The sequence below is a fragment of the Oxyura jamaicensis genome, chromosome 3, assembly GCF_011077185.1.
Source record: "Oxyura jamaicensis isolate SHBP4307 breed ruddy duck chromosome 3, BPBGC_Ojam_1.0, whole genome shotgun sequence".
NCBI lineage: Eukaryota > Metazoa > Chordata > Aves > Anseriformes > Anatidae > Oxyura > Oxyura jamaicensis.
In genome coordinates this window covers 69780681-69796555 of record NC_048895.1, presented here as the reverse complement: position 1 = coordinate 69796555, position 15875 = coordinate 69780681, and the positions used below count along the sequence as shown (strand labels likewise).

At 40.1% G+C, this 15875-nt stretch overlaps 1 protein-coding gene across 1 annotated transcript in view; it reads right to left on the bottom strand.

The window, feature by feature from the left end:
• The window catches only part of LAMA4 (laminin subunit alpha 4), a 97660-nt gene extending 83282 nt beyond the window's left edge, over positions 1-14378 (bottom strand). The window contains exon 1 of the mRNA XM_035322367.1: positions 13734-14378. Within this exon, the coding sequence (XP_035178258.1) occupies positions 13734-13934 (201 nt within the window). The 5' untranslated portion in view covers positions 13935-14378. The remainder of the gene's footprint in view (positions 1-13733) is intronic.
• Positions 14379-15875: the final 1497 nt, after the last annotated feature.

The following is a 15875-nucleotide window of genomic DNA, read 5'->3' as shown; positions in this document are numbered from 1 at the left end:
ACATTTGACCATTCCTCAATCCCTGGGAGCAGAATAATAGATGTTTCAAATTCCTCAGGTCAAAGACATGTTATTCATGAGTGTAGACACAAAGATTTAGTTCTTCTTCAGTCTGCTGGGAAACTTCATGCAAACAAAAAGAGCTGCAATAACACTGTGCCCCACTGTCCTGACCTTCCTGCCTTTAGTGACCTGCAGGAGAAATCCCTTTCCATTTGTTGCCAAAAAATAAAATCTGACAATTGTACGGTATACAACGTGTACAACTGCAGCTCGGTGCCAACATATGCTACAGGAGAGCAAAGCTCTCAGGAGCCCTGGGCTTTTTGTCCTCTTACACAACTACCATGCACTTTTACAGATCTCAGGCAAGGTGCTTAGCCACTGAATGCTATATTTTGGCTCAGGCATTCTGCATGCATGGTTTTTAGGAGTTTCTTGTGACTGGAGAGGGTTTCAACAGTTTGTGAGTACATGAGGATGGGCAAGGGTTAACTGCTGGGAAAAGGTACAGCTATATTTGCTCTGCTGGATCCTGGTGTTGACTTAGCCATGCTCATTGCTGCTGTGGTCTCAGAGTCACTGGATGGACTTGCAAGGTCACTAGAAAACCTACAGGCTACTCTTGCTGTGTAGGATTAGCAGACAGAAAAGTCTGCATGCATTTCCCTGTTTTCTAAATAGGCATCTGTGCTGGGCCCACCTGAGACTGTGTATACCAGATTAATAGGATGTTTATTAGTTAAAGCTATTTTGAGTGGTCAAGATGGACAAGCCCTTAAGTTATTGAGATGGAGCCCCGTTTCTTGCATGGCATTAACTGCCAAAAGCTTTTATCCCCATCTTATGTCCTACTCAGCTGTTCTGCCCATCCAAGCAGTGTGTGATACTCCAGTGTCTCAACTCAGATTTTTCCACTCTTGAGGGTGAGGAATTCACTGGCTCTAGCTTACAATCTCTTGCTCTGGATACTGGAAACACTTTTCTACCAAATATCCCTTACAGCTGAAAATACTCTTAACTAAGTTTTTTGATGAATTTGACTGGTGCAAGATAGAACTATGCTGTCTTTTTCTGTCCCCAGGGGACAATGCACATTTTACAGGTAAGTAAATCGTGGAAGTTATCTGAACAGTGTGTATCATCAGGTAATCCGTCTTTCCTGTTTTGCCTAGTTAATCACGAAAGACTGTCTTGCTGGACTTCATTAGTTGTATATATATATGTATGTATATATGTATATATATATCACTGAACACAGCAACAGATGCTGCCAAATACCTCTATACGATCAGACTTTTGATTCCTGTTTTCCAAAAGGGCATGGCAGTCAGTGATAGGTTCATGAAAACAGTGCTTTTAATATTATTTGGTACTTTTAGTATTATTTGTTATTATGTCACCATTCCTCTTCCTCACAGCTTTTATACCCTTCTGCTCTGCACATGAACATTAGACTGTTCACAAGATAACTGGCAGTGTGCAATCAAGAAATGCAGAACAAAACTGATAGACTTTCTCCTGTAAAAACTTCTACATGAGAAGCTCTAGAGGGTGGTCTCTACCCTCAATAACTGAAAATGGTTGAGGTATCAGATAATTGTATTTAAACACTTTCATTTTTGTTACTCCTCCAGCCTGCTGAAAGGATCCATCTTTACAATTACATTTCATGTAACTATGTCTAAGCCATGTAGACAACGGATCTGATGGAATCAAATCCTATGTGAAATGTATGACTTGGTGTAAAATGTCTAAATTTTCTCTGCTTTATTTTGTTCATCTTTTGGGGTGCAGGACAGAGAAAATATTTCTAGAAGATATCTTTGGGCTCTTTACATAAAAGTATTTGATGTCAGTTATAGTATTCTCCTAACCATCATTAATTGTCCTCCAGCTTTTTTACATTCATATCTATATAGCAACAAATCATCTGTTTGTCAATTTCTTCTAGCTCTCAGGTCCCCAAATTTGGATGGATTTCAATTTGCAAAAGCAGAAAGAATGTTCTTATGGATAGGGACTTGTATAGCTTCAAGTTTCCTCAAAAGCTTGGTGATTACTTGTAGCTTTGAGGGGTTTGCTGCAGACAGCTTTTTCCAGTAGGTCTGTTTATTTATAGTGAGACATTCATTAAATCCATGGCTCCTTAGTTTGTATTTATAGCACACATTCACTATAGTTTTTATTTATAGGATACCTTTTAGTTCTGTCTGTATTATGTGTCTCTCTTGTTGGCAATGAGGCTTCAATGTCACTTAAACAGTCTTACAGTAAATGCCAACCAGATGAGATGGTCTCTCATTGGCCCTTCCTGGGGGAGGCCTCTTTACTTTTCTTGGGCTGCTTCTATTAATGGCACATCAGAACATTACGTAGATGGGTTGTGGATCTCCATTCGGCCCCCATCAGTTCCCACAGCCCTTCTGCTGCTACCTTGTTCTCTGCTCATGTCCTCCTGGTCCGGATTTCCATTCATCCTCTTATTCCTCTTCCCCTCTTGGCATTTCCCTGCACCTGGTTCTAGTCACTCATCCACTTCCTGACATGCCCTCCACCTCTAGTCTACTAATACCTTCACAGTGATAGTTTCATTATATTAAGCCTGAAATTAACATAAGGAAAAAATACCGCTTCTCTCTGAACAGTTGAGAAACTTGTCACCTTGTTTTGGTGCATGGTTTCCATTGTTCCTAGCTATGTTCATAAAGATATCAAGACCCAGGAATGCATATTATTCTGCTCATCTCTTGTGTGATCATTCATATCAGTCTTTCTTTCATTTTTTCCATTTGTAAAATGGAACAATGACAATAGTCCTCTTTGGAAAGGGCTTTGTTGTATTCTGATGGAAGAACTACATAATAGCTATATTTCAATAATATGAATTACTACTACTTGCACTCATGGTTTCAGGATGTTTTATAATTCTCTTCCCAGGTGCACCTCATTTCTTGGATCAAGGTAAGCGTTTCTGCTTTTGCACAATATGCACAACTGGTAAATGTATTACAGTTTCACGCTTCTTTGAGTTGGTGTCAAACCCAGGATGGTAAAACCAAAGAAAATGGTCTGCAGAAATTCTATTAGCTCTAGTTTTCACAAGATGAAGAACCTCTGTGTACCCAATGTAATCCACAATTGTAAAACAAGTCATTTCTTTTAAGAAAACTGGTCAGAACCACTAGGAATAATGAATTTCCCCTCATGGGCAGACAGTTCCATGGTGATAACTGGTTTCCAATACTTGCAGTGAATAGAAAGCTGTTGCCAGTCCAAAGACTTCCAGTCTTTTTAATCCAGCAATAAAAGAATGTTTTTGGCTTCCAACTAAACAATCATGCTTCAAAATTATTTGCTTATTTAGACTGCACTGCTTGGCATTGTGCCGTCTTTCTTTCCCATTTTTTGCTTCCATCCTTTCCAAGGGATAGACCCCACTCTGGTATTTGAGGGCAACTTTTATGAGTGGCCTGCAAGGATCTACTGCCAGAGCATATCAGATATATGGAAAGGATTAGTCAAATGGAGTAGGGAATAAGAGAAATTGTATGTGTTAAAATTTCACAAGAAAAAGTGCAATTAACTTTGTAGGAGAGCTTTTAAGACATTTAAGGAATTTCTGTATTCTTCACTTCACTGTCTTTGTGCTTGAACCTATAAATCCCTATGTAGTGACATTTCAGAGGGATCTGGGTCTTTTTCTGCAGAATGATGTTCTCAGAAGTTAGTAACCAACCAATTGGCCAAACCCATTGGCCAGACATATTCTATCATCAAACTCAGTGTAAACAGAGATGGACAGAAATCCTGCTCTACACTTCATGGCTCTCCAATGTGTAGACAAAAGCAGATATTTGCTCTGCAATTTTATTTCTTCTCTGTTGACTTTTGCTAAATTTATCTGAGCTTTGAAGCCTTACAATCCTAGAGAATTAAAAACAAACAAGATTGCTCACCAGCTTCCCCTGAGGCCTCCAGGCACTATTTATAATTTCTATAAGCTTTCATTACCTCTGGTCCACAGTATCAAATTCTTCTGAACTAGAAAGGTCACATTCTAACTATTATTATTGGAGAAATTAATTTGGTGTGTGACATCATAGCCTAGCAGTTAATTGCCCCATTTAATAGGACACTACAGCTGTTAGGTAATTTCATGCAAAAACCCACTCTGTTGTATTTGCCATTTCAAGTAAAAAACCTCATACAAATTAGTTCTTTGGACTTTCAAATTTATTTTGAAAATTATAAACATTTCTGAGAGGAACCCATTTTTGAGCTTAGTCTCCAATATTCATGATAGATTTTATAATGAATGCTCTGGTGTAGTACAGCAAATTCCTGCATTACCTTCAATTTCTGACATTGTTACCAATGAAAGGATTTCTTCCAGTGCTCCACTGATGCTGCAAATCAGAAATTAACCAGAAGTTGATGAAGAGTTTTGGGCATAATGCTGGTAATCTTTTTTTATCCACTTATCTTGACAGGTATCGAAATTCTAATTACATTTAATGAGATTACAAACTAAAGCAATTATGTGAATTACAAAATAACAAGCTTTCCATTTTATTTAGCTTGCAAATGTAAAAGCAAATTATTTATTGCTGAAAGCCAATGTAAAACCCCGACATTGTTGGATATTCTTATATCTTAAATTAAATTCCAAGATATGATAAGTTCAATGACAATTAAGGCCTCGCTGGGCAAGTGAATATAATAATGGGGTTTTCTAGGCAAGTGATATAAAATTCTCATTAAAACTGCAGTGGTGTCTTTTTATGAACCTCAGCAATTTGAATCTTCAAACATAAAAAAAAAAAAAAAAAAAAAAAAAAAAAAAAAGCAGTGACACTAATTTTGAATCCTTAATCTTTTTCAGTAAATGAACTGTTCAGTGAATGATGAAAGAAATGAAGCCTTATTTTCTATTGCTAGTGTCCTTTCTCTTGTCCCTTTTGCATGGATCTCAGCATCATTCATTTTGTCTGTGTCCTCAAGATGTCCCCTCCTGAGAAAACAGTGCAGGGGCTGGTCTGCAGACATGCACGCCATATCTGGCCAGTCTGAAGCTGCTAAAGAACATGTCTAATAAGTGAATTTAATCTGATTTTCAAGCCAAACAAGAAAGACTATAAAATCTCCCTCATTTATACATATAGAAGAGTTTAGATTTCCTCAAAATTTATAGAAAAGAATACGTTTTCTTTAAGGAAGACAAGACAAGTCTCTAACTTAATAACAGACAATTTGAAAACTTTGCTTGCTGGCTTATCCCTGACAATTGGGAAGATTTATGTGTCACCTGAAGAGTTATCAGCTCAAGGGCTTTTAAAATAGATCTTATTTTTGATGATAATTAAGACCGGATTAAGGTGCTGACAGAAACAGTCTTCCCAGAACTTTAGACAAAAAGCTCAATGATGGCTAAAACTAACAAGATTGAAAGCAGTTGCTCTGATTGTAGGTAGCATCTTGTTGGCAGAGGGGATACAGAGCAAAAGTTACTTTAACTCTTTTTCTCCCTTTTCATGGTGTAGCTTGGAGCTGGAAGGAGAGGAAATATGGCTCATTGCCAATGGGTAATCCCCAAACCAATAAGCAAAGAAGAGAATAGGGAACAGGCAAAAATCAGAGGGAGATCCTCTCCGTGCCCACTGTCACTGTGTTCACGTTCCTTGAGTGGGCTTGTGCATGCCTCTGTTGTAACTGGGACAGAGCAACTGTGACTCCCATAAAAACAAGAGAAAGCTGAAAGCCAGATGGCTTTATGTAGAGCAACAACATTATCTATTACCTTAACTAAGTAATTGTATTTAACTTTTAAAAATTTCCTGTGCTGAAAATGTTTCCAGACTGTTACCCCTTCCCCAGTCCGAGTGAAAAACAAAATGCCATTCAGCAACATAGATGGGGTTGGATCCAACATAAACATTTCTCAGCTAGGCATTCTCCATAGAAGTGCGGAGTCATTTTTTCCATATACAGTGGGAAAGACAAAGCCTCTGCTTAAAAGGCATTCTTCTCCAAAAAGGGGAAGGGCTAAAATGTTTTAGCTGCCTGCAGGCTGGCTACAGATCGGAGATTAACACCATCCTCCACTCTAATGCAATTATTACTACAGCCCCTAAGTAAAAATATTGCTGTTACAGATGCTTATTCTTGCAAATAGGAAATCTGCAGCTGGAAATATTGTTACTTGATTTTTCTTCTTTCAAACAAAATGCCTAGTTTATTCAAGGAAAATGATTTGCAAGAAAAGAGAGAAATAATCTTGCTTTGTTTCCCCATTAACCACCATCCACCCTGTCCCCATAAAACACTCACATAAATGTGCTTTATGAGTCCTGCTTTGTTCACCTGAGTCCCACAAATAAAGGGGACAAAATCAATTGTCAAATGACAGCAGCCCCAGAGAGATTTCCAGACAGACACAATATTTTTGAAGGGATAAAATAATAAAAATGGTCCTTAAAGCATGTACTACTGCACTTGTGGGGCAATGTTAAATCTGAGATGGTAAACCTGAGGGAGGTGGTCATGGGTGCCTGAAGTGCACAAATCCCTTCTGAGGGATTTGTCTGACCTTCAGCACCTTCCCACCTCTGCCAGGCACTGGTGCTCCCCAGTTCTTGCCAACACTCAGTGATAGCTTTCTTAGGGCACCCAAGACTGTAAGCATTTAATAGCTGGGGAGGGGTGGGGGGGGAAGGTGATGCTATGTTTTACCCAGCAGGCTCTTTTTTTTTTTTTTTTTTTTTTTTTTTTTTTTTTTTTTTCCTCCTGTATGCTGGGGAAGATGCATCATAAGGTGGTAACAGGGGGTACAACACAGCCCAGGAATGATCTGGTTTAGATAATGCTTCCCTGTGCATTTTCTTACACCTGACACCGATGGTGAAAGGCTGAATAAATTAATTCTAATTCATTTTTGTTGGGAAGACAGAGTTTAATAATCATTCAGAGCCTTACAGTCTTAGCAAAATTGGCTATATTTTACAGATCATATTGCAAGTTGTCCATGCAGGTAGGTTCTTTTTATTCATTAATTATTAAATTGTGTTTCAATTTAGCATTCAGGTGTACCAATTCTTCCCATGCTCTCTGGATTACTTATGTCAGAATTTAAGAAATAATATTTTAGTTCTTTTTAGAATCTTGTAAACTCGGAATAGTAATTTCTACGATATTTTTTCACTATCCTCAGTTATTCTTTGGCTCATATTTAGTATCATAGTGGCTCTTGAATGTAGATTTTTTGTCTGTTTCTTGTTGTTTTGTCTTAAAAAAAAAAGAATCCTATTATTTTTGAAGTATTTATTTTAAGGAAATAACCATCTAAAGAATTGCATAATGAAACTAAAGAGGAATGACAAACCAGATCCCATTTACTGCAATTTAGTCAATATCTGCTTGCATTGCCAAGTATACATTGTATGTCTCCTGACTGATAGTTAGGAAAACCTCCCTGAGATCATTTAATGACAAAGAATTAGATTTCAAAAACTGTGGAGCTCTAACAGCTTTGTATACAGTACTATTCAGCAATTGTTGAATCTTGCATTAGGATGCACAACCCAAACATCCCCAGCTCATGTCAGTGTCTGAAAATGAGCTGGGATCAGATCCAAATGTTCAAGAGAACCAATTAAAATATATAACAACCAAATGTGTCTATATTTGGGTGTTTGAAAATCTAAGCCCAGAAGCAAACTGTAAATTATCAGTGGCTGGTAATATATTACTCAAAAGCTATATCTGTTACCCCATGAATAGGTTTTGAACACTAAGAGCTGCAATTAAAGATGTAGATATTTGTTATCAGATTAAATCAGGACTTATTCTCCTTCAGAAACTAATTATTTTATTGCTTCTCATTCTTGTGCCCCTTGGAAAAACTGGACTTTTAATTCTTTCCTTCCTTCCCATGTCATGAATAAGAGTGGGCATGAAATGCCTTTTATTGGTTTTCACAGCTCTGAAAGAGCTTTGGGGCACTTTTCTGGTATTTGCCCAAAACTTTGTGGGAACTTGCCACAGCAGGGTTTAAATAGCATTGTTCTGGTGGGTGCTTTATGCACCTTCTTGAAATGGAGAACATTTCCCACTATCCATCTACCCTGTCCTTTGGTTCCATCTGCTTGTGCTTCCTATGATTTAAAAGGTTTGGGGTCTGGCGGCTCTCCTCCTAGCAGCTGATTTTCATTAAAGCTTTGATGAGAAACTTAAGCTGGAATCACAAACATCTGCAGTAAAACTTCCTCCCCGCTAATAGACGTTTCTCAGAACATAACCTTGTTGTACTAGAAAAAAAAACAACAGCTAGAAATCCAAAGTGCCCATTATGGGAGTTAACCTAACATAACCCTATGGGTCTGAAATGAATTCATTTAAAGATCTGCTTTTTTAAAGGTAGATGCAGTTCCTATTAGCTTAAAAGAATACAAAGATTTCTGTCAAGCTAAAACCCTTTTTGGCTCAGACCTCGGCTTTAGGTCTTCTGCTGCTTCTTTTAGTACTAGTTTCTTTTGAAGAGATTAATGCCACAAGTAAGGATCAAATTGTGCTTTCTCTAAACAGTCTGCAGGACCTCCTGTTCCAGCCCTTATGGGGGAAGGGGTAAAGGCAATTTGGTGATAGCTTGAGCATTTGTTAACAAGAGGCTAAGACTTTTGATCACTCTATTTCAGATATTTAATGTAAGCCATTTTAGAGAGGTGAGATTTTCACAGTTCCTGGGCTCGTTATTGCTTATTGCTTTAGAAAACCAGAAAGAAAACACCTCAGATATCGTTTCTAGCTTTTGAGAATTTAGATCAGCAGCTGATGATAGAAGGCAGGTAGAAAAAAAAAAAAAAGATTGTTAAACATGTCATTTTATTGTGCAAGCTCCAACAGTTAACTTTATTTATGTCTCTTATGGTAAATAGCTATTTTTTTGCCTTGACTGTGACAATCATTTCCTTTAAAGGACTTCTCTTCTTCTGCCTCTCTGCTCTTCCCCTGAGCCAAAAGCACTGATGCTGGAAACAGTTTTCCTCTTCCATCCATCCAACAATATCATGCCTTCCTTCACTACGGGAATTGGCTTCCTGCCTTGTTCCAACTACTTCAGATATTCTTTAGCCTTAAGACTTTAGATTATCTCATTCTTACTCTATTTTTTTTTTTTTTTTCCTCTCCTTCATCTTCTTGCTTTAGTTTTCTTCCTTTCCCACTAATTGCTTCCCTTCTTTCCACAGAGGAAATTTCAGTTCATCTTTTTATTTTACTTGGCAAATGTCTCCACAGAGTGTTTTCTCTTTCTTCCATTAATTCATTAATCCTTCCTAAACTGATCTCCTATACTGGTCTCTCTTCACTGTTTTCTTGAGCCTTCTGTAGTCATTTATATCAGAATTAATTGAATCTTCATCTGGATATCACCTTACATTAATTTTACATTAAAGTAAGTGACTACACAATGTGAATCACAGGGAAACATTTGCCTCATTTTCCAGTATTTGAAGTCTTGCCCCATCGTTTACTCTCAGCTTGGACTTTGTACTCCTCCACTGTTTATGAGCAGCTTTGCTCCTACCAGGGAACAAAATCTGCATCTATGTAATTAAAATCATCATGTCAGTGGAATTTACAAACATAAATGTGGACAGTGGCAGGCTTCAGATCCAAATGGTAATGTATGACCTACCTCTTATATAAAAAAGCGTGTGTTTGGCAGTGGGATATAATTTTTCTCAAAAGTTAGCTCTGATTTTCAGTCTTGTCTCTGTGCCTCAACAAAACTAGATGTGTCCCACTGCCCCCTTTCCTTCCTTCCTATCCAGGCTAATGTGTAGAACTTGAAAACAAAGATTTCTGATGTTTGCCACTCAATTGTTTGCTTTCGTTTGTGGTTGGACTGTCCATTTGAAATCTTTGTCTTCCACCTCTGATGAAACTTCCTTGTAAATTATTTTAATCTGTCCATATTTGGAAAAAAACAATCTTTAACTTAATGCCACCAATTGTAGTTGGGTTACACTGGTGAACTGGTTCCAGCACTTTGGGCTCACTGTCTCTCATTTACTCCCCATATCCCTAGGACATCAGCACTCTAACATCTCCCCTGCCTTATGTTCCTAAGCCAAGAAACTTAATCATCCTAAATAGCACATGGGCAATGTGAATACTTGACAGAGTGCTTTGCATCTTGTTCTGCCTCTTGATAGACAGTCCAACACAAATGGATAAATTCTTCACTAATTAGTTACCTTTAAAATTAAAGTTTACAACTAACCTTTAGTCTGAACACAGTCACTTTCAATTTCCACTTGCTGCATATGATTTCATTTTCATGCATTAGACGAACCAGCCTATCATTAAAAAAATGTTGCTTGTGTATGTGCTTACACAATTAATTCTTTTTTTTTCCTTCATCTTCCTCTGAGCTAAGCAGGTTGAATTCTAGAATCTCTCAGTTATCTTTACATTCCTAGCAATTTAATCCTTCTCATGATACTTTTTTGGAATAATGTTCATCAATCTATAAGCATTCTTCTCGAAACAGAGGCACAGAGCTAGATACATTATTCCATGATGACAATTACTAGTGCTTATTATGCAGGTAACATTACATTTCATTTGGTGGAATCTAGTCAAGTTAACTTAAACAGTCCTGAAGTAAGAACCAACATAGCCCTTGCAGGTGAAGAGGCTCCTTTGAGGGCTTCCAGAGAAGACCACTAGGAATTATAGTTTTTTTTTTTTTTTTTTTTTTTTTAAAAAAAAGAATGGTGTCTCCATTACCATATGGGAAATTTGGCCTTGTACTTGAATACAATACCTTGTTCAAACTGAAAAAAACTAACTACAGGTTATGTGCCTAAATTATGCATACTGGATCCCAGTTACATATTGATTTACAGCCAGGGCACCAAGGTATTAGATGTTGCCTGAGATCCTACTCAAACTCACAGTCTACTCTGTGATGAGGTACATCATATTAGCATGGCATTGAAGATGTAGTCAGTCTCTTTTCTGCCATAAAGAGACTTTCATTCAAATCCAAGGCACAGGAAAGCTCCATATTAGCATTAATTATGAATATTTTAAACCACTTCTCCAACTTCTTCTGAGTTCAAGATTGCCAAACATGGAAAAGGAAGAGAAGTGGAAAACTAAAAAATGTACACTAAAATGCTTGTTTACATTAACTGGGGTTGCATGTTCTTCAGTAGGTTCATAATTATGAACTCTTACCAGAAGTTAAGAACATCACACCAGTTACAGCTTGCAAACTCCCACCAGTACTATTACAGACCTCACAGATTTCTGAAGATGATATGAAGAGCAGAACAATGTGTGGGTCCAGCACTGTCCATCACCTGCCCCACATGCTGAAAGACCGTACTTTTTGTCTGCCATGGTCTGTGCTCTGCCTTTATGGCAGCACATTTGGCTTTGCGGTTGAGTGGCACCACAGCCCACCATAAAGCTCTGTGTACTTCTCTAGCTCTGTCTCAGTAACCAACCCCCTTGTATAACTTGGCACTATTCAACATGACTAACAGCCTCTGTCTGCTTGGTAGAGCTATGGGCCTGAGTCAATATTTGGACGACGGAGCTGAATCAAGCTGTGCTGTGTAAGGGAGTTTATACTGTGGTTCACTGTGAGCTGTGGGTTAAGAACTTGGGCTTGGAGAAGGCTAATTCAGAACTGCTATGATAAGCCCTGTTCCCAGGACTGGGTGAGGGATAGTGGGCCGCAGGAGGGGGAAAGTCTCTGATGGCTGGAGAAAATGCTCCTTCCTGGCAAGAGACTACCAAATTCATTCTTTGGCCACCACATCAGTCTCTGGGCTTAGGGTATGCTCCGCAGCTACCATTACCAACTTGAGAATTGATGGGCAGGAGGTTCTCACTGCTAGAGAGCCATCAGCCTTGCCCCCACAGGGAATCCTACTGGGCCTCAAAAGAAGTTGCTGTGGAGGTGGGCCCTGAAATGAAATTATGGGATGCATCTGCAGGTAGCAAGGGACCCTGAGCTCCTTCCTCATGAAGCCATAACTTCCGGCAGTCAAGGACCTTGGCATGACTACTGCAGGCAGCAGCATCTGTTTGTAACATGGGATCTGAACAGAGTGCAAAAGTTGCCTTTACAGGGGCTGAAATAAGCTGCTGAAAGGAACACCAGTTAGTAGGCCTATAAGGTCAGACTGTACAAATGAAACTTTAGGGATGATTGGGATTGGTGATGGGAACTGTTATTCCTTTATAATGCTCAGTATGTCCCACAGCACTTTCCTAAGGTAAAGCCTAGTAACATGACTTTTGGGAACAATGTACCACATAATCATATTGAGAAAGGCTATTAATCACTTATGCCCATTATCCTGTGGAATCTAGCTACAAAACCCCTTCGGCTCCTAAATCTGGCTTTTCATTTAGGCACTTTCCATTTTGTAAGCAACAGGTGGCAACACAGCCTCCCATGGGCCAGGATCCCAGATCCCAGGCCAGTGGAGAAGGGATGTACATCCCACAGCATGGAGACCGTCCAAGTCCTGGATGGCTCCTGAGAGCCCCTACACTGAGCAGAGCAGAGTTTAGTCTCCAGTTTTCTCACACAGGTCATGTTTCGCAGAGAATCCCTCGCAGGGTGGGCAGGCGTTTTGGGAGGCTGTGCAGCTGCTTGGAGGCACAGCAATGTGGAGATGAGCTCTGCCCAGCGCTGCGGTAACCTCGACCCTCTGAAAGGCTTGTACATTTATTTCCATGGCTATTAGTTCTGGTAATTGGAGTACGGGGGGATGGGAAGGAGGGGGGATTAGCCTTCTGGTATAAGAGATTGAGATCTTGATATTGTCATACTGACATGTCTGTGCTAATCGCACCTCATTTTTGGATGTAATGCTACAAGAACTACTCCTTCTCTTCCCATGACCTTATGTAACTCAATTTGCCTCCTACTTTGCATCTCCCACGCATGAGACATTACTGTCTCCCCCTCTCAGAGTATGCTGGAGTAATTTATTGTTTTCTCAAGCTTTATTTTTGAATAGTTCATTCCAGATGACAGAATGAGAAGTATCAACCAATCCCCAAATACAGGGACTGCAGGAAAATTTTCCACAGTCAAATTACTTCTCAGGTCTCTCTAATTTCATTTGTCACTAATCCCAACCTCGTACTTTTTGGAAGGCTTAAAATCTCTGCAGGTGTTTTCTCTGCAGGCAGTTTCCTACACACATTTGATTTATTATCCTTGCTCTCATCACCAGAAAGAACTTCAGATTTTGGAGGTGGATGGCATTCAGAGACAGAAGCAAAAAACTCTCAAGTATGGTGTTTGCCCCCGAAAGAGAGACTGGAAATTTAAGTGAGTTAAAATCCCAGGCAATACACGGAGCAAGCAGGAAAGTGTTGTGACAATTAACCCTTGTAAAACAGCTCTGTTTGTACAGGCCTGCTTAGTTATGTTGGCAGGAAAGTCAGAGACGTGCTAAGCTGGTCTCACTGCAGAGTACAGCAGCTGTCTGCTCACAGCAGGCATGGCATGTGTACATTTTGAAGTCCTGAGCTGTATATCTCTAGTCTCCAAATGCAGTGTCTCAGACCCCCCGCAAAAAATCTCCGGTATCGCTTTAAGGATCGAATGATTAAGCTAACGTTAACCAGATGGGAACTTCAACACAGACAGATGAAAGCAGGAAAGCGCAGACACCAGAGAGAGAACGCAGTTACTGTACCTCAGCAAAAGGCACCCAGCTTCCAGTAGCTACTGCCTGCTGCTGCCCTCTGATAACAGTGGCTTCGTGTGCGCTGACCGCTGAGCTACCTTCAATGTCAAACTGAAAGGCGCCTCCCGCGCTCGAGGCTGTGCTGGAGGAGAAGCATCTCAAAAAGAATAATATTGGAAAAACCAGGGGCCAGGCGGAGATCAAAGCCATTTCCTCCCCTCACATCCAGCAGTGGTCTTCTAGCGTCTTAGTAATTGTTTACCCTCTTCTGCAATCAGCCCCCCTTGGCTTAGTGGTGCCTCAGTTATTTTAACTTTCAGTGTTCAGTTTCCAGATGTGGCACTTCAAGGCAGTCTAACCAGATCCTTATTTAAAAGGGAGAAAAAAAAAAAAAAAAAAGAAAGGAAGGGAAGAAAAGCGCTTTTGCTGCCTCCCTCGTTCACTCTCTGTGCCTGTGGCTCCTCTTTTTCCCCAGAGGCTCCAGCTCAATAACATACAGATGGGCAGTGCTTAAGCAGAGAGTGTCAAACGGAGATTGTATTCCAGGAAAGCACCGCTGGCTCCCCAGCCACCTTATCTCCCCCTGTCAGGATACAGACTGACGCTGTGCTCAGTGCTCTGGCTTCCTTCACATGTTCACATCGTTCCCTTTTTACCTTTCGTGCCCAGACCCTCCCACTCAAACTTTGCTGTTCAGAAAGTGAGGTCAGCCTTTCCTCCCCCTGCGCCACCCCCACAACCCCGCCTGGGCACCATCGACCTCTCTGCACCAAGCAGGGGCACTTGTGACAGCTATTTTTTTTTATTTTTATTTTTTAACATCTCCAATTTATTCAGTGGAATGCAGGAAGGTGCCAAATTTATTAAAAAGCCGCTCGACAAATCTTTTCTTTTGGCTTGGAGGAGGGGAGGCTGTGGGCGGGAGGAGGAGGAGGAGGGAGGCAGCCTGGCTGTGCCATGGGCTAATAGTGTAAAGTGGTTGCTCTAACATGCTTCATTGAAATCCTTTTCCTCAAGCCCACCTCTCCGTTTCTCGGCTTGTGAAAAAGAATATCATTCACTGCAATTTTGGAAAACGACTTCATTACTCAGACTCATGAACTTTTATTTACAAAGAGCATCTTGTATTCCTTTTTCAAGAGATGCTTTGTGAGGCCCTGCTAACAAGGCTTGCAGTGTATGAAAGCAAGCTGAATATATTGCCCACAGTTGACCTAATTTTATGACTTCAATCTCAAAAAGACAACGTAAAAATCTTCCTAGGTTTTGGGACAAAGAGAGGATGTAATTATACTAAAGTGCGCCATGCCTGCTAAAGGGTCAGCACCACATCCTTTAGAGGTCCTGTTTTAAGGGATTTGTAACACCACTGTACTAGAGATTGGCTTATCGTGCTTCTTTCTAGGAGTGGGTTCCCTCTTTCCCCCTTCCTCGCACTTTTTGTATCTGATCGAAGATATTATGAACCAAGGAAGCTGCCAATTGAGATTAAGGATAAAATAAAGTTCTTTGGTTATCTATGAATTTCTACACAACTGTAGGCAAAGAATTGGACCCATACAGATGTTATAGGGACAACAAAGAAGTTAACCACCAAGAAACTTTCTGTATTTCAGAAATGTTGTGGGCAAGAAGACAAAGCTGTGCAACCCAAGGCTGTGAGGTTCAGGACCAAGGTTTGTAGGAGGAAACAAAACATGGTCAAGGTGGTTGCAGGTAATTCCATCCTGAGCATATGGGAGACATTCCTCCATAGTTTGGACCTGATATAGCAGCAAGTATGCTGCCTATCAGGATCCTGATGTTGAGATGTTATTGGAGGCTGCCAGGAGTTTTCCAACTCTTCCTTCTAATGGAAGCTCTGGGAATAGCATAGAGCAGGTCCAAAGGTTCATGGAGAAAAAGACAAAGGAGGCTCCAGGCAGTGACCCTGTGTGGCTCCCCTTAGGCATCCTGCTGTAGGAGCAAGTTCCATGTGTAAAGATAACAGTTAAAGCAGGAGGAAGAGGGAGAATAAAACATCTTGATGGCAAAAAGCAGAATCACCACAAATGTGGTGGCAAAGTAAATTTAACACTGCCCAGTGAATTGTGCAGTAAATTACTAGAATATGTGATAGGGAGGAACTGTTGAGAAAACAACAGTGAATGA